Source organism: Gracilinanus agilis, chromosome 6 (assembly GCF_016433145.1).
Source record: "Gracilinanus agilis isolate LMUSP501 chromosome 6, AgileGrace, whole genome shotgun sequence".
In the NCBI taxonomy this organism is placed as follows: domain Eukaryota; kingdom Metazoa; phylum Chordata; class Mammalia; order Didelphimorphia; family Didelphidae; genus Gracilinanus; species Gracilinanus agilis.
Window position 1 is genome coordinate 147,911,952 of NC_058135.1, and position 20,031 is coordinate 147,931,982.

Below are 20,031 nucleotides of genomic sequence, written 5' to 3' on the forward strand. Positions count from 1 at the left end.
CTACTATCACACAAGGTTTTTATTAATTCAAATTACTTCATTAGCCCTCTAGACCCCAACTAAGTTCTTAAAAATCATGAGAACCCCCTCAAACCTGGAGAACTATGCAACAGAAAACACAATGCAAAGCTTCAGAAAAGAAAACACATGAAAGCTAAGGAAATTTAGTGATGTTCCGATATGTTATTCTGCCAAGCATCAAAAATGACTCAATTTTTTAAAAATTATACTATATATGTTTTGTATATTTATAATACAAATCATTCTAATGTCTATAAAAACCTGAGAGGAAAATGTTTGCTATTATTCTAAAATATACATAGTAACAAATTAAGATAGTGTTTACATATAAACTTACAATATCATCAATTTTATAAATATATCGGAACATTACTATTGTATAAATTGTTAATGAAATACAGACAAGGTAAAACAATGACTTGTGATGCGGCATGCATTAAAAAGTTGTTTGTTTGTTTGTTTTCAAATTTAAATGATACCTTTTCGGACAGCACGAACGGAAGATGATAATTTCTCATGCTTCTTTTCTGAACCTGTATTTAGCCAAAGTACATTTGTTCAGATTGAGCCTTAATAGAGATAAGACACAATTTCTACAGCCTTGTCACATATAATTCTCATTCATGACAAATTATCCTTCCTTGCACACCCACACACACAAAAATAATACTGTTCAATGTGCACGAGTGTTTTGTCTTTTGGAGTTCTTTTGTGGGTTTTGTTTTGTTTTGTTTTTTATCTATGTATTTGAACAGTTTCACACTCAGAAAACTAGTCACTGAATCATCATCTTCCAAGAAAAATAAAAGTGAAAATATCACTTAAGCAGTAACAGAACAGCATTAAAATAATACAGGAAAAAGCTTAGTTTCCCTCAAGAGTAATTTATTACATTGAACATGCCAAAAATCAAAACTAACTGACATTAACAACTTCACACTAAACTAGTTTCCACACAGTATTTCTATATCATTGCATTTTTAGTCCACATTAAAGTAATAAATGTGGTAATCATCAGTATCAAAAACAATCAAAGGGGAATACCTGCATAAGATTCTGATGCAGAACTTCCACTTCTATCAAAAACAATTGGAGATATGCCTCTGGCTCTCTTCCTTTCTTTCTTTTTCTCATCTAAAAAAATTCCATAATAATTAGGGGAAATCCTGCAATATCTACTATAAGGAAACAAACAAACAAAAAAAAACAACAAGTACTATACAACAACAAAAATCCTATTAGTTACATAGCATGTCCTTATATGGCCCAAAGTAAGAAAATATTACTATGTGACTTTCTGACCATTCCTAAACTTTCCCAAATATATAATCTGTATCAAATATATATCAAAGAATCAATGGATTTTGAGATAGAATGAACCTTAGGAGATCATCTTGACCAACTCTTCTCATTTAACAGATAAGAAGAGACTTAGTGAGTGACTTCAATAATTGAAATTTGCCACCATAGTTCTGAGTATTTAGTGCAAATTTTCACTAGCAAAAAAATAAAAATTTTAAGTTGGAAGAATGATATATATAATGGGGGGAAAAGTCAGAAGCTCTAGTTTCAAACAAGTTTTACCACTTTACCATGTGATTCAGGTAATTTACTCTAAGGCTAAATTTTTTCATCTGTAAAATCATTATTATTACCAATTTCTGCCAACTATTTCATGGAATTGCTTTAAGAAACTAAGATGATAAGGGATATTAAACACTTCATAAAAGACAAGCTATTACTATATATTTCAAACAGAAATGGGAAGAAAACTATTGTTAAATCAAATTAATAATTTCATTGGCAAGTTGATCACCAGATATCTATATTAAGTGACTAGAGAGGAGGCAATTAAGTGGCAGCGGATAGAACATCAAGCCTGCAGTCAGGGAGTACCTGGTCGGACACTTTCTAGCTATGTGACCTGAGTAAGTTACTTTTACCATGTTTGCCTAGCTATTTTGCCCTTCTGTTAAGAGTTATTACTAAGACAGACATTAAGGGTTTAAAAAAAGTGTTGATATAATTACCCTAAAAAAAAATATATATATTTTTTGGAAAAGGCACAAATGCCATGTGTAAATACAATTAAATTTATCTTCTCAAATTACCGAATTCTTTTTTTATACCTACTACACATTCTTTCCATCTAATTCTCATTCCATTGCTATTTTTATTCTGTTGTGTGCTCTAAAATTTTTGATGGCATCCAAGACCAAAATTTTTTTCTGGAAAAAAAAAATGCTGTTAACAATTATTTGTGATTGTTATTTTCTTTAGTGCTCTTTTTTAATGGACCTAGACTTTCCCCAGAAATAGCATCAAAGCAAGTTTAATTCAAAATCTCTCCCTAAAATTTGGAAAACAAAATATAGATTCTGTTAGTCCTAGGCAAAATGTTAACTAAAGCTGACTTTTCATAAGTAGTTTTGATTATAAGTGGAGTCACTTCTTCAGAGAAAGCTCTGTGACTCTATAGATTAGAGTTCTATAATGTAAGAGTTTAAAAGAATTACTAAAATGAAAGAAATAGTCCAAGTCCACTCATTTTATAGCTAAGAGAACTGAGGCTGGGAAAGTAGTAAATTGCCCACATTTCCACAGGGAGTCAGTGGCAGAAACAGGGAAGAGTTCAGGCCTGTTGATTTCTGATCAATTACTCCTATCATGTTGTTTGTTCTTCATTCAAATAACTCTCTAACTTGAAATAAGTAACAAGGATATGGTTTAAATGTCATAAAGTATCAAAAGACAGCATATTTCAAGGTCAACTATTCTGTACTAATGAGCTAAATCATGATGTCAAATATCTAGCTGTTGTTACTGAACAATTGCTTAATGCACCATTGCTAAGACCTCATCTAAAATTTGCTCACAAATTCAACAATTATACAGCCCTATGCTAACGTATAGGGATACAAAGGTTAAAAAATAACTAACCTTACCCCCAAAGAAACTTACATTCTACTAGGGAAAAAAATAACAACTAACCTTACCCACAAAGCAGCCTACATACTACTGGAGGAATCCGACATTTAAAAAAAGGCACAATACAAAATAGTGGCATGTGATAGGGCCAAAGTTCTTTGGAAAAAACAGGAAGCCAAAATTCCTGGCAACTAGCAGGATCATGGAAGGAGTGGCACCTAAATTGAGTTTTGAAGGAATACTGAAAGAAGAGATGCAGCATAGCACAGTGGAAAGAAACTGAATTTAGAGTCAGAGAACAATCTTGCTCTATTCACTTGATGTCATTTCATTTAACCTCACTGGGCTTCAATTTCCTCAGCTGTTAAAAATGAAGGAATTGGATTAGATGCCCTCAGAGGTCCCTTACCTCTCTAAATCCACGCTCCTGTTAACCTAAGACATGTGAATAGATGATGCCACATGCAAACACAGAATAATCAAAGTTCTTTTTTTTCCTTAATCTATGCATTGTAGCTACTAAATATCAAATGGAATTTTCAAAGTCTCAGTAAAGACAGCATGTTGGGTCCCTGTGACTAACTACTTTAACTGACTCAAATGATTTGTACTTTAGGCTCTTACCATAAAATGAGTGAGGAACTGCCTACAAGTTTAAAGGCAGGTAATTTCCCCAAATTTCACTTTTCATTTCACTTTCCGACTTTAATTTTCTTGGGACATCAAACCTGATTTAAGATTCTAAGCCTGTCCTCAGTACTTGTGACTAAAAAGTGCTAATGGGGGCAGCTAGGTAGCTCAGTGGATTGAGAGCCAGGCCTAGAGATGAGAGGTTCTAGGTTCAAATCTGATCTCAGACACAACTCCCATTGCCTAGCCCTTACCACTCACTCTTTTGCCTTAGAACCAATACACAGTATTGATTCTAAAGCAGAAGGGAAGAGTTTAAAAAAAGGTACTAATAATTACTTCCACTATGATGTAGAAGGGGAAAAAAAGTTATTAATAAGGTAACTAATGACAAGTCCCTTTTCCTCGGCCTCTCAACAGCATCAGACATAACATTAGTAGAAGTATTACTCAAGAGAAAACATACTTCATATTTAAATGTCTATTAGTAAAATTTCATTTTTAAAAAGTAATCTAAAAAAAAAGAGAACTTTCCCAGAGACAAAAGAATATTTAACCTCATTTTCAGCTAAGAAAAACGCAAGCTCATTACTATATTACTGTTATAGGGAAAATGTTATTTTTTATTTCAATACCCTTACAAAAATAGAAACCTACAAACTGATCATTATTTCTTCTTCCACCTTCCCTCCCTTCCTACCACCAATAGCAATTTTGCCAACATACTCAATTACTATGAAATTTCAAAAATAAACTAATTATGATTGATACAGATTATGAACCTAGGAATCCAATTGCGTGTTTTCCCACACACAAATGATTCATTTGTATGAGAGGTCTCAGGTGTGGAAATTGTTTCATTTAGAGACCACATAAACCTAGGGAGGGTTCCAATTAATGCCTTTGATTGAAAAAAAGTTTTCCAGGAATGTATACTCTTTAAATAGATAATAAAAACATTCTATTAAAATTGTCTCATGATAAAAGCTTATTAAGTTGTAGTATATTTCCAAGGCCAGAAATATCTTCTTGCTAATAAAAAGTAACTGATGAATTCCATATAATAAAATTGCTTCCAAAGATAAATAAACCATCAAAATGCTCTAATTGATCAGAAACATTATTTATGATCTGCTTTCATAGAGTAAATATAATATTCTCTCATCCTTATCTATTAAGCACTCATCTGTTACAAATATTTATTCCTATATGGAAGGCATGAAGTGAAGGACTAAGCTGAACAATAGGATATAACTAGGGTGTTTTGTGATCAAAAAACCACTTCAACTCCTCTAACCCATTTCAATTCAAACATCTAGCCATTTCCTCTTAAAGAAAACAAGAACCAGAACAAGATGAAATAATATATACCATTTCTCCTGGTTAAATTTAAAGCATTTTGACAATTCACTACAAAGGAATATATACTGATTAGAAGTATAATTTCTAACAATGTACTCAAAACTTTATCACTCTTGTGAAATAATATGAAGATAACACAATGGAATTTTATATTTACTTACAGAGACTCAAATCTTAATTGATAATATCCTGGAAATTCCATATAAATAAACCAAGAGTCAATTTAGGAAACAGTCTGGTACAATGGAAAGTGTAATGGATTTAGAGTCAGAGGAACTGGATTCAAATTCCAATTGTTACTACCTCTGTGACTACGGTCAAATTAAACCAACTATCTGGGCCCTAAGTTCTTCATTTGTAAAATGAGCGGGGTTGGACTATATCCCTTCAAGCTCTAAATGTAGATACTATGATTATCATCTTTTGTTCTACCAGTCAATCTGGATGCATTCAAGAGAAAAAGCTAAATCAATGATTTAAAAAAAAGTATTCATTTGCAACTGTAGCATATACCTGATCCATCTGTGCCAGAACCAGATCTGACTGAACCATCTGTGAAAGATACAGACTCAGAATCAGAGTCGCTGGCTTCACTTCGAGTATCATAGTCATTGCCCTCTTTTTGGTCTCTCTCATCTTGCTCATACTCCTCTTCATCCTCCTCCTCTCCATCTTCTTCTACCTCTTCTTCATCTTCCCCATCATCATCATCCTCTTCCTCTTCTTCCATTCCTTCTTCCTCATTCTCACTGTTGTTTCCTTGCTCTTCAGAAGAACCACTGCTGCCAGTCTCATGGTCAGAGCCATATTCTTCAGAGTTTACTTCTTCTTTAGAAGAAAGGCTTGATCTGCTGTGCCGTCTATCCACATCATGCCTAATTCTCTGATGTTTAAAGAAAAAGGGAATCAGCAGTCATACAATATATACCATCAGGATGCACAAATAGTTCTAAAAGAATATGCTTCATTCACAAAAGCATCAGAGAATTGCTTTCTTTTTATACTTGCAAAAATGTTTACTACCTGTGAACCATCTGGTGTGGAAGACTTGGCCCTTCTTTCAGGATCCCTTTTCCTGACACAAGTCTTTTCAGGTTGACTTTTATATGGCTCTCTGGAACTGCCACTTGATAAACGGGTCTTTCGTTCAGACCTCTGATAATCTTCATTTTTATACTCTGTTACTGGCTTTCCTTTTGTACTAATTATTCTTTTGTTATTACTAATAGATGAGCTAGGTGGCTTTGGCATCAATTGTCTTGAATGTACAGAAGGTTTCTGTCTCTTGCTTTCAGTAGTTTCTATTCGGTCACTTTTTCTTTTTGAACCTTAAAAAGAGAATTTTAAAAGCTATAAACACTTTAAACGTAATGTATGTATTTTACAGGGAAAAACAAAAAGAGTAAAGGTTTCTCAACAATAAGTATATGTAAAAATAAACCTGAATTTCTTAATCCTACTAAAATCTTTTATTTCAAAATACCCTAAAGTTTTTAGAATGTTTTCTAAGAATTTAAGAAATTTCACATTTCTTATCTAGAGAATATTATTCTTGTTCAATATGCTCTTCCATACTCTCAAATATGCTTCTAATAAATGCTAAATGTAAAGTCAAACCGTTTTCTTAAACATTTACATCTGCTTTCATTATATTTTCCAAGAAATAATAAAAAATTCCCATACCCTTTTTCTCATTTTTATCTTGTTCACTTTCAGGGTTATATAATTCGTCATCCTGATCAGGTACTTCAGTCAAAATATCATCCAGAACATTAAGTTCTCCATCTAAAAAAAAGGAAAGAAAGAGTAAATATCAACATGGACTTAGTATGTGTTCTACATTGAGTTAGCAATGGAGGGGAATAATAAGACATAAGATCCCTGTCCTCAAGATGCATATAATTCAGTTCTGGAAGCATAATTAATACCTAAAACAATCAAGGGAGGACAGAATTAAAAGCTTTTCTGCTGTAAGAATTCAAAGAAATGAATGATTAACACATTGATTCAGTAATGATCAAATTGCACAGCAGCAAGGATGAGCAACTAATATGTGCTGCCCAAGTAAAGATAATGACCTAAATAAGAAAGATATTGATTAGGAAGTAAAGATTATATAAAGTTAGGCAGAGAGTCAAACAAAAATAAAACAAAACTCTGAATTTGGAAACAGAAAACCTTAGTAAAAAAAGTACAGGGACCTTAGGCAAATCCTTTCACCTTAGCTTTCTCATATACAGAATAAACGGATTAGATTATGTATGGATTATGTAATTTCTAAATCTCTTGAAATAAATGACCTTCAAGAGTCAAAAAGGAATTGTATTTGCTATAGTAAGAAACAGGAAGAGATTAATAAGGTTAAAAAGAAGTCTAAATGAATCTAACACTAAAGGAATAGATTAGAAAACAAAAGTAGAATGATCCAGTTTGGGAGAACACTAGAATAGAAAGATGAGAAAAAGACAGATTGGCTACAGATATTGTGAAACAATGAGCAACAGTACATACAAAGAAATCATATCAGGGGATGAAGGATTCTAAAATGAATCCAAGGCTCAAACTTGAAGACTGGGTTTGATGAATGGGCCCCAAAGTGTCACAAATGAAGCCAGTGAAAACAGCTGAGCTCAGTAAAGGGGAGGGGAAAAAAAAGACAAAATCAGAGTCAAGAATCAAGTCCATTTAAAGGAATTTCTAGAAGAGAAACCAGATAGAAGAGAGTAAGAAAAAAAACGTAATGCCAAGGAAGCTGAAAGATGAAGTGTTAAGAAGTCAATCATGTATAACATTGGAGAGCTGAAAAAAGTTCCCTGAACTTGGCAAAATTGTTAGAGAAAGCAGTGGATAGGAATCCAGAATACTAGAAAATGAGAAAAGATTAGACACTTATATAAGTAGAAACAGTAAAGATGGAGAAACAGCAACAAAAAAATAGAATTTTTTAACTACATAAAAGCTTTTGCAAAAATAAAATCAGTGAAGACAGAAAAACTATAGTATGGGAAATATATTGGTATTAAATGTCACTGACAGGAAATTGACACAAACATTTAACAACGTAACCTACTAGATAAGTGGTAAAAAAGAAGTAAACAAATTTTCAACAGTATAATAAGCTATAAATGACAGCACAAAGGATTCTCCAAAGACAGAAAAACATAAATTGAAATAATATTGAAGTTTCATGTCATACAAATTGGCAAAGATGATATAGAAACAGTTAGAGGAGCTGTGGGAAAACAGAAACCCTGATGCACTGATAATGTACTTTGAGTTTCAATGTGGACTTTTAAAAGGAACTAAACTGTTCCAAACCTTTGACTAGTAATTTTACTAATAAGGAATTACTCCAAGAAGATACAAAAACACAAACCAAACATACTGAAATATTCACTAAAGTGTTGTTTGTGGATAACAAAGGATTAGGAACAAAGTGACTGACCACCAATTGTGGAATGGCTGAGAAAAAAAAAGTGTGGTATATAAATGGAAACAATATACTAATCTAAAGAAAAAATAAATATAAAAGACTCAGGAGGAAAATATGTATGAGAACAGATGTAATCTGAAACAAAGAAAAAAGAAAACGATGCAAATTTATAACCATGTAAATAAAAAATCCTCTAAAAAGAAACTTAAGTTTGAGTATTAAAAATAAAAAAAAACAACAATAAAAGCCCAATGGAAAAAAAAAAAAAACACGCCTCCTTCATGGTAGATATGATGGTGGGGTTGAGTTGAGGGTGCTAAGGGAGACTACTTCATTCACATGCTATTTCTATTTGACTCTTTTTCACAAAGTAAGATTCAGCAGAGGATGGGGTGTTGGAGGGAAAATGGTTAATGTAAATACAAGACATTAAAACATTTTCTTTTTAAAACAGTAAAAAAAAAAAAAAATGATGGATTGTTGACCTCTAAAAGAGCAGTTTCAATATAGTGGCAAGGATGGGAAGTAGGATGCAGAGGGCTAGTGGGAGAAAGAAAACAGAGAAAAAGAAACTGGAAATTACAGAGATAAATATATGAGGGCAAAAGATCCCATATTAGAAGTAATCAAGATATAGAGGGATTAAGGGCAATAGTAGAAGAGTACACAATATAGAACAGTAGCTCTTATCTTTCTATCTTTTAACAACGGGTGTAATCATAGAAGCATCTTAAGAATCATGTTTCATGATTCCTATCAAAAGCTTTGGATGATTGTTTTTCCCTAGTTTTAAATTGGTTTTAAAAAAAAAAAGGCAATGGGGCAGCTGGGTAGCTCAGTGGATTGAGAGCCAGGCCTAGAGACAGGAGGTCCTAGGTTCAAATCCGGCCTCAGACACTTCCCAGCTGTGTGACCCTGGGCAAGTCACTTGACCCCCATTGCCTACCCTTACCACTCTTCCACCTATAAGTCAATACACAGAAGTTAAGGGTTTAAAATAATAAAAAAAAAAAAAATTAAAAAAAAAAAAAGGCAAGTTTGGAATTTCTTTTGCCGAAAAGATCTTTTTCTCTTAATTTTAGTCCCTTTATACTGGTTCCTCAATAGCTAGGTTGAATATGCTCAGGTCTGACTCTCCTTAAAAGTTTTTCATTTAACTCTGATATCCTGTCAAAGTCATCATCCTCTCTATACCACGCCTCTTTTTCACCAAAAAAATGGTATACTAAATGCTTCTATTTCCTCACTATGCACTCACTCATCTACCATTGCAATCTGGCTTCTAATCTCAACTAACCTATTAAAATTGCTTACTAAAAAAACCAACTAGTCAAGTGAACTGGATTTTTCTCCATTCTAATCTTCTTTAATAACTTGGCACAACTTTTGACAATACTGGGCTGCAACATATGGTATCGTACATGGAATGATTTTTTTAAATCTATGTTCAGAGGTCACAGATTTTGAAATGGAAGGAACACCCTACAAGGTCATTTGGTTCAATCCCTTCACTTTCAGATGAAGAATTTAGGCCCACAGAGGTAAAGTGACCTACCATAACTGATATGGATATTAAGAAGCACAGATTCAGGGATATGGATGGATTCTGAATCTGGAATTTTATTGGTACATGGAACTCTATAGATTAAAGAAACTCATCTATAATACATGTCATCCTCTCCCTAGAATCTTCCAAACTTAAAGAGAGTTGACCAGAGCACTAAGAAGCTAAATGACTTGCCAAAGGTTACCCAAGCCAATCAATCAAATGATTAAAAATTATCACAGTATTCTTGGTTTGGAGACCAGCTTTCTACATATTATGATACTACCAAATCAAATATATGTTTTACATACATACATACATACATATATATACACACACACACACACACACACACACACATATATATACACAAGTAGATTATCAAAAATACAACACTATTCCCCTGACAGGATTCACATTGCACTCACCTCAATCAGAAGATATGTAAAAACAGAGCCTAGAACAGCAAGAAATCCCAACTTAAGAGCTAGTCAAATAATAGTTTCCACTAAGGCGGTATTGACAAACCTTTTAGAGAGGACCCAAACTGCACCCTCTCACTGCATGTGAGCCACCCACTTACCCCAGATAGGGGAGTGAAAAAGGACTCCCATTGGGCTGCTGGGCAGAGGGTGCAGGTGATGTGAAAAAATATCCTTAGGCATGGTGACTGGAAGAAGCGAGCATGTGCTATATAGGTTCACCAACAGGGGCTCTAGGGGTTCTGTCCCTTCTAGGTCCTAAAAATTTCTGGGTCCTAAAACTCCAGGCCCTTCCCTTTCCATTTTATTCACATCATGACCTAGGGTCAAAAACTGCAGGTTTATTCCAAGGTAGTATATAAGTATCCCAACCTCTCTAGCATAGATAAGATTTCTAAATTCTATAGTCCATTTGGCTCCTTATTAAGAAATATGATCTGAGCTGATTAAGGCTTTGACAGATTTTGCTTTTGTTTTAAAAGATGAAACTGGGTAGTCACATAGAGCTCAATAATTTTCTACTTTATACCACTGAGCAACAAAGCATATTACACACTAGGTAATTAGTCACTTGTGAATGACAAATAATAAACAATAGCTGTTTTGTTACTCCTGCATTTCTCTGGAACTAACTGTGAGTACTCAAAATAGGTTTTACTTTTCTTGCTCAAGTTGTTATGAACACAATTATTTTTTCATAACAAATGCAAAACAAATATTCTGAATTCTACTAAAACATAGCAGAACCTGTAGCAGGTAGATGTATCTAGGACCAAAAAAAATCTATTAGGGTTGTTTCTCATTAATCTTTGATAGTAAAGCAATCTTATCTATATGGTGAACTCATAGCACAGACCCAAAAGACATTATAGGAAAGGTTTCCTTATGGTTTATTTTGAGAAAAACTGGAAAAAACTGAGTGTCAACATCATAAGACAAAGAAAATAAAACACAGGGGGAAGGCAATCCCACAACAATTTTTATTCCTTTAAAATACCAATTAATTTAGTCATTTTGTCCAGTGGCATGTTAGAAAGATGTTGCTTCTTAATAATGGCAATTACAAAATGGGCTTGATCTTTAGAATTAGGTACTTAATAAACCATATGACTTGAGCATTTAATTTTAATTTTTTCTAACATCTTTTGGCAAGTTGATGAAAAATCTTTAAGTACTTGAAATACTTCCAACCTACAGATACTTTTTTTGTCCCACTCAGTAACATAACTTCATTTTTAAAAAACCATATAACCAAGCTTAAGAATAGACATGCCACCTAATCCAACTGTTCACATTTTACAGATCAAGAAATTGAGGTTCAATGATTTGCCTAAGCTAACATAGGTAGAAAAGTAGCAGAGGTGGGATTTGAACTCAAGGTTTTCTTGACTCCAAATCCAATACTTTCCATGGCAAAATACTGACTCATGACAGGGTGGGAAATTCAAAGATGCCTTATATTTAACACTCTTTGAAGGAGCAAAAAAATTAGGTAAAAATGGTTGCCTATTGGGGAATGGATGAACAAACTGTAATGTATGAATGTAATGGAATAATTTTGTGCTTTCCCCATCCCCCAAGAAAAAGAGGAATTTAGTGAATTGGAAGCTATGTTTAAATAATACAGAATGAAGAATGCAGAACCAAAGGAACAATGTGTACAATAAATGTAATCAATATAACTACTTGGTAGAGAAGTTGGAACAATGGTTATGAACGGGGTATTTAGGGTCCCCATGTCAACTGGCATTGCTAAAATAATGGATTGTGATCTGGAAGTTAATTTGGGGGTCATTTTATCCAATTTTTTCATTTTACAGATAAGGAAACTGAAGTCCCAAGAAGTTAAAAGGGTTGCCCAAGACCATATAGGTGGTTAAGTAGCAGAGGAAGGATTTGAACCCAAATCCTGATTCCAAATCCAGAGCTGACTTTCCACTGTACCACAAAATGTTTGTCTTTGTTACAAGAGGGTTGTTTCAAATGGGGTGGGATTAAGGAGTCTGTTAGAAAAACAAAAGATAACAATTAAAAATTTTTTCTTTTTTAAAGATACCTTGTCTTCTTTAGCAACCTGGTATAAAAAAATATTGTTGGAATGAAGAAACGGACCTGAATTTTAATACTCACAGATAACTGTTTCTGAAAGACCTTCAAAAGTCACTTCTATGAGCCTTGGTTTCCTCATATGAGGAATAAATAAGGGTTAATGCTTATAGTATAGCGAAAATTTTAAAGTGATATAAAAAATGCGTTTAGCAAACTATAATTAAGGATCACCTAAATTTGAGATCTATAGTGATGCACTACAAATATTTAGTCTTTAGAAAAATAAAAATCAATTGTTTTAAAACATGAGAAAAGCTTTTATCCTATTTCCAAGGTAAATATACTTGTTCCCCCTTGAAGAAAAAATGTGTTTTAGCATTATCTCTATTACTATTCTGGGGCAATGGCCAAATATGGTTCTCAACTAAAGTTCTACTACTGATTTCTTACCATGGTTAGATATGAGTCTGGGCTCTTAAAGAAAGCTCTGGGGATACTATCAAGTTAGAAATGCCTCAAAAGGGAAGCTGGATTGGATTTTGTCCTTTTCCCCAAAGTAAAATAGTGGCAGAGCTTTGTTTTGAACTCAGGTCCTGGACTCTGAATATAGCATTCTATTCAATATATCTGGTTGTTAAGCATAGTTCAGTTTGGAGAGGTTCATTTGATTGACATATAGACAGATATAGATATATTGAGGGGGGGAAGGGTTGAGAGGAAAGGGAACTTATAACTAATTCTCAAAGGTTATGTGAAAGTCGAGGGTGATAAGTGTGTGTGAAGTGTATCAAAGGAAAGAATAGCCACATCAATGAAATCATACATTTAAATGGAGTATAACTGATGCAGTAGGAGGAAATTAAAGTTATGACAGTAAGGCATGTTTTAGTTTGGATTTGTTGTTTTTTTAAAAAAAGCTGAAATGGAAATTCAGCTACAACAAAGCTAATATAATTCTATCTAAAAAGAATTCCTGTCTTACTCTATGGAGTTAAACCAAAAAATCACTACTTAACACAATTTTAAGTTTATGCGTTTGTTTTTTTGAGGTTTGTGATCCTTCTTCAAGATGATCAAAGAGTTTACTGAATCCAATAACCTCAAATTTAAAAAGCTGGGGAAATACAGGTTGGCAAATTCATTTGAGGAACTATTAAGTCTCTGGAACAAAAAAATTTTCATCAAGGTTTTTTAAAGACTAATCACTTGTACTTCTGAGAGTGAAATCAATACTATGTTCAATAATCAATTATGACTCATCCCTGTAGGTTCCTTGCTATGTCACTTTACCAAAAAATACAACAAAAAAAAACGAAAAACCCCCACTAACCTTTAAAAAAAGATAGCTGAAAGTGCTTTATATACAGCATCTAATTTAATATTCACAATAACTAGGTGAGGTAGGTAATGCAAATATGATTAGCTCACTTTTAGAAGAGTAAAATTGGAAGCTCAGATATTAATGTGCCCCATACTCACAAAACTAAATGTAAAAGCCCTGATTATTAAATACAATTTTCCTATTTCTAAATTTGGCAATACAAGCCAGAAATTTGCTATTTCTCTTCAGTTAAAACGACTGTATAAAAATACATGTTTCTATGTATTTTATATCTTCATGAAATAATTGAGCTGAATTAAAAGTACTTAAAGGTAGTTTCTCCTTGGTTTTCTTTTGGTAAGAACCTGTGATTTTAGCTTTGTATAATTCCGAGTTTGGAGACTCCTTCCACTAATAGTATAGTCTGAGAGCTACTGGTGTACTCAAGGGTTAAATTACTTGTCAATTCAGTTAGTTTATGTGAGGACTACAACCCAAGTCCATTATTCCCCTGCACCATGTTGCCTTCTTCTTTAATAGGTACAATATTTAAACTTTTCTAGCTTTTGTAATTCTACATCAAATGGGAGAAATGAAATTTAATAAAATTTTAAGTAATGGAATAACCTGAGATTCACAATCTCAGAGAACAATAATTAAAGAAATATATGGTCACCCATATTATATACCCCATTACCAAAAATAGTCTTTAAAAAAACCTTAGATGTATGTTACCATATGAACCAGTTTTTCAAATAGTGCTCTACATTTCCAGTTTATGTGAAAGATTGAGGAATAGTGGCGACAAACTTTTTTATGTGTCAATTTTACAGCAGGAAAAAGGTTTCACTATCTATCTTTTGCTCCCAAATTTTTATTTCCTCTGTAATTATGAGTTTGATCAATTTATTTCAAAAGCACCAAAGTGTCCAAAATTAGTTTGAGAAAAGTTGCTATTTTTTTTGTTTATAAAATAGACCCCTTTGGGAGTCTGGTGAAGCCTATAGGTTTCTCAGAAAAATGGTTTTAAATGCATAAAATAAAATACATAGGATTAGAAAGAAAATCTATTATGTCAAGATAGTAATCAGAATGTTAAAAAAAATTACCAAATTTATGGATTCCAGTTTTTCAATACTGTTATTGACTATGTCAAGCACTCTGATAAAAATATAAAAGTATTAAGATGTGAGTTTTACTTCCAAGAAATATCATCTAGTTGGGAACAAGACTAATACAAAAAAAAAAACCTGAAAGTAGATGTCATTATATTAAGAAGTGCTTTGAGTTAAAGGAAAGAAACTGGAGGGGGTGCAATGGGGGAGGGGGGGGAAGTAATTGTCAAATAAAGCTTCATGAAACAAGAACTAGAAGTTGGGCCTGAAGGATGGTTAAGATTTAGATAAATGAAGGGGAAGATAAAAGATTATTTTAAGCTGGAAAACTTAAGTAAAAAGCACAGAGATGATTAATAGAACCTGAAGAAAAAGAAAAATGAGACTTAGGGGGGGTCTTTGTTTGGGAGCAATGAGAGATTAACATTGGATAGGTTGGGGAGAGGAAGTCTTTAACACTAAAATAATTCTTTCCCTTTAAATCCCAAAGTCACAAGATCTGGGTTGTTTTCATGGAGATTATTCTGGTAGCAATATATTAGAGGAAATAGACTAGCATCAAAGAATCCAGGAGAAAACTCCTGCAGCAATCCAAGAACTAAAGTGACAAGAGCACTGTGGCAATAGGTATAGTAAAAAACAGAATAATAATAATAAAAAGAAAGAACATAAGACTTGATGTAGAAAAAAGACAGAAAAGTCAAGATTTTTAGTCTCCAAGAGACTGTGGAGAAAAGACAGTATCTGTCAATAAGTTAGGACAGGAGGCAGCTGGGTAGCTCAGTGGATTGAGAGTCAAGCCTAGAGACAGGAGGTCCTAGGCTCAAATCCGATCTCAGACACTTCCCAGCTGTGTGACCTTGGGCAAGTCACTTAACTCCCATTGCCCACCCTTACCAATCTTCCACCTAGGAGCCAATACACAGAAGTTAAGGGTTTAAAAAAAAACCAATAAGTTAGTACTAAAAGTGAAGTAAGATGAAGTATCAGTATCAGAAAAAGGGAACCAGAGATAGAAATATAGATTTAGGAATCCTCTGCACAACTCAAATAGATGAAATCATGTGACTGAATGTGCTCTCTTGAAGAAATGTGTAAAGAAGCAAGTAAAAGGTAGAAAACAGCCTCAGAGGACCTCTACAGAGAAGAGAAAGCAAAGAAAGTCCCAGAGATGTAGTTAAGAGGGCAATTAGGTAAAGTACAGTAGTAAATAAAGAAGGCAAGTTAAATATCATTGCCTACATACAGCCTACTATGTGCCAGATCATCTCTCATCTAACCCTTACAACAATCCAGGGAAGTAAAGTGACTAATCCAGGATCACACAAGCTGGTAAGGGTCTGTGGTCATATTTGAATTCATATCTTCCTGATTCCATGCCCAACTTTTATCCAGTAAGCCACCTAGCTCCCTCTTGCAAAAGAGGAAACAGGCCTAAAGTGACTTTTCCTATGTTACAGGTAGCAAAGATTAAGATTTAAACCCAGATCTTTTGACTACAAATCTATTATATCAGTCTCTATTTTCAAAAATAGTCATTCCCTACCCCATCCTTCAAAATAAAACTAAAGAAAAGTCAAAGGTGCAAAGGAAGACAGCCGGATAATTTAGTCAAAGAATCTGGGTTCAAATCCCAGACCTGCCACTAGCTACTTGACCTTGAAAGTAAGTTGCTTAAATATTCTGGGTCTCAGTTTTCTCATATGTAAAATAAGGGGTTTGGTCCAAATGACTACCATTTCCCTTCCATCTGTAAATCTATGATTCAATAAACACCCAAAATATCAAAACAAGAGTTATGTTGAAAGAAAAAGAATTCTCAATAACTACTTTGTATACACCATATAAACATCCTTGCTACTCTAAACTGTTTTTTTTGGCTCACAAAGAAAAAGGGGGTGGGGGTAGGAATGAGGGGGAAAGGTATGGAAAGAAACCTTTTAAATCTTGATAAGCACCAAGCTGAAAAATGCTACCACCGGAATATAACAACGAAATCTAAATTTTATATGTATTTGCTCATCTGTACACCTAAACAAATACTACTGACGAAATCAAAGAGCTACAAATCCTGCCACATTCCCGTTTACTTAGAATTCTCTAAACATAGTAATGAATTTAAACAAGCTTTGACAATCCTTCTGATGAAATGTCCTTGGCACACCCGAAGTCTGTTTTACAATCCGATTTTAAACGAAAGGTTGGGAAAATCTGGATGGAAGAAAGGGAGGATTAAAAGGAAAGATCGGGTAGAGAACCTACGCAGCAGGCCTACAGTGTATAAAGCTAAAGGCCTCCATTGGAACCGAAAAAAATGCCCTAATCCGTCCTTTCTCCAATACCATCCCAGATACAAATATAGCAAAAACTATTCAGCGAGGATATGGACCTGGAGGAGGAAAGGCAAAAGAAGATCTAAAGGGAAGAAACTGATTAAAAAAGGAGGCCACGCCGTACACGGGCTGATAGGCCTGTTCTCCTCCCAGGAGACAGGGAGTCGGGGTGGGGGTGGGGCCAGAGTTCCCCGCGAGGAGAAACCCCCACCCCCTCCCTTCTGGAACGACGGAGACGTTCAGGTCCGGGGCTAGCCCACCACTGCCTCTGTCCCCTCACCGAAATCACCCACCACCTCCCCACTCCTTTCCAGGCGCCGTCCCCCTTTCTCCGCACTCACCTTTCTCCTCCCGGCTGTCGGCCGCCATTGCCCCTAGGATGCAGCTCCTCCTTCTCCTCCTCCTCCTCCAGCAGCCGCCGCCTCGGCACAGTCCGCGCGGCCGCCGCCGCCGCTGCGCGCGCCCGTCCGTCCGCCCTCCCGCCTGCCGCCCCGCGAGACCGGGCCTCCGCCGCCACCTCAGCCCCACGAGCCCGCGGCCGACTTCTTTTTCAGCCCTTTCCTCTCTCCTCACCTCCTCCCGTTTTTTTTTTTCCTAAGGACCTCAGCGGCTACCTTCTCCTTATGGCTCCGGGCCGGGAGGGGGAAAGGGGAGGGGAGAGGGAGGGGAAACAGATGGCGGCTGCGGGCGGCGCTAAAATGGAGCCCGGCTTCCTGCGTGAGACAATCCCGCTCCCACAATGCCCAGCGCTGTTTACGCTTCGTTCCTCTCGGGCAACGTCACAGTGCAGGGAGGGAACAGAGAAAAGTGGGACGGGGTGACGTTACTGCGCAGCCTCTTTTCCGCCCCGGCGGCTCCGGTAGGAGGATTGTGTTCCACCTCCTGCAATCCGTCTGGTCTTGGGCCAGTCCAGTAGCGATGGCAGCGAGTAGGAAGAGGCCATAGGGTGCCGAGATTCGGCTGGGGAGGGGCAGGCGAGACTTGGCTCTCCAACCCTCCCTCAGAACTCCTCCCAGCCCTCCCCCTACCTCTTTCGAACTAGGGCTCTGACGTAGACCGAGGGAGGGATGGTTGAGTCCGGATCCGGCCGCCCTAGGCTCCTCCCTGATGCGGAGCTCCGAGACCCGGGTCGAAGGTCGCGCCTCTCTGGGCCGAACGGCCCAATCCCTTTTCTTTCTAAAGCCAAGTACTGCTTCCTCTGAAGCTACTCCTGCACTGCTTATTAATTGGAAATGTTCAACCTTGTATGGCTCCCCTGGGGGCACAGGCACACCCGAGGTCTGCGACCTTGGCTCGGAGTGGCCCCAGTGTCTCCGCTAGGCTCCCTGCTGCCCTCCCGAGCCCAAAGGGAAGCACGCTTTGTTCTCTTGAAAGCCTGCGGGCCGCTCAATTATTAACTCTTAATTGCCCTGGCCTTCCCAGAGAGTTATCTGCTTACACTCTCCGTTAGAATTAGAGCTCCCTGAGGGCAGGGCCAATTTTTTTCTTTTGCTCTGTATCCCTTGTGCTCAACTCTAAAGAAATCATTGTGACTTCACTTAGCAACTAGGCCTCCAGCTTAGAGAGATTCTATCTTTTGAGGCAGAAGAGAGTGGTTTTAAGTCTCACTTTGAACACAACCCAACCCTTCCACCTGGAGAAAATCGCTTGGGTTCTCAGAGCAACTAATATTAAAGTAATTCCTTACTTGCCTCAGTATGTTTGTTTCCCCCAGTGTGATAACAGGTTGGCCAAAACAGTAGAAGCCCACGGAAGTTAATGAGCGTGAACTTTAGCTCTACCTCCACTTGTTTTCAGAAGAGGAGGAAAGAAACTCTTAATTGCATATTTATCCCGATGTTTACTCCTAATTTAGAACAAAATTATTACCAGAGCAAAGATCTGGTTGGAAATAGCAATGGGAAGATAGTAAAAGTGAACTAGTGTTGATCTAGGAAATATGCATAAATAGTGGTTGAAGGCTTATTAAAATTGATTGAGAAGCAATCCTGTGAAGTACATAACAAGTTTATTAAACCCATCTTATGTAGGAAGGGACTGGGATATCAGGGGAAAAGAATTTTGCTCTTCATAGCAAGACTAATCAGCATTTTTTGTGTTAACTATATCAGAGCATGGCATATAAATAGATAAGACATTCCCAACTCTCTTAAGAGTACTCATTCAAGAGTTGTAAATAATAAAATCATATTCATTCCATTCCATCCTCACTCTACAAGCACTGACTGCTAATACTATGCTAACTTTACCTAGAACCACAATTAAAGCAATCTATTTCTTCTTTTTTGATTGATAGACCTTTTGACTCTTTCATGACCCAATTTGGAGTTTTCTTTGCAGGTCATCCTTAAAAAAAACAGAACCAATATAATTTTATTAAGGGTCTTGTCAACCTAGAAAAACACAGAACCACTAAAGTGGTTAGAAAGGATTAGTCTTTAATGGGGGCAAGAAGACAGTGCTCTAAAGGGCCACCACACCGAGTCATGTGCAAAATACCACACAAAAACAAGCTCTGGGACTCTGGAAACACTGTCTCCCAGAAAATGTACCTCTAAAGGGATTTTCCAATGAACTGAAGAACTTGGGGTCCTGTATACACTCTGGAAAATGAAAGAAAGGAAACACACTTTTACAAGGAGCCTTGGGAAAGAGGTTGTAGCCTGAGGTTGGGGTGCCAGTGAGTAGCCCAAGAACCTAAGAAGGCAAAAAGGCTACTTGAGGTCTAAGTATTTCTATCACTCCTGTTGGGGTGCTTAATGGATACTTACAACTCCATTGTTCAGTCTAAGACCAGGATCAGTCAGGGAG

At 36.0% G+C, this 20,031-nt stretch overlaps 1 protein-coding gene across 4 annotated transcripts in view; it reads right to left on the reverse strand.

Moving 5' to 3' along the window:
• The window catches only part of YTHDC1 (YTH domain containing 1), a 32,333-nt gene extending 14,520 nt beyond the window's left edge, over positions 1 to 17,813 (reverse strand). For 2 of the 4 annotated variants that reach the window (XM_044680181.1, XM_044680180.1), the window contains exons 1-5: positions 17,562 to 17,680; positions 6,625 to 6,726; positions 5,965 to 6,269; positions 5,455 to 5,824; positions 1,066 to 1,155 (exon numbers count right to left, since the gene is read on the reverse strand). In XM_044680181.1, the coding sequence (XP_044536116.1) occupies positions 1,066 to 1,155; positions 5,455 to 5,824; positions 5,965 to 6,269; positions 6,625 to 6,726; positions 17,562 to 17,589 (895 nt within the window). In that variant the 5' untranslated portion in view covers positions 17,590 to 17,680. Of the gene's footprint in view, positions 1 to 500; positions 555 to 1,065; positions 1,156 to 5,454; positions 5,825 to 5,964; positions 6,270 to 6,624; positions 6,727 to 17,561 lie in introns of all 4 variants that reach the window. The other 2 variants (XM_044680182.1, XM_044680179.1) reach the window with 2 other exon arrangements.
• Between the last annotated feature and the right edge of the window lie 2,218 nt (positions 17,814 to 20,031).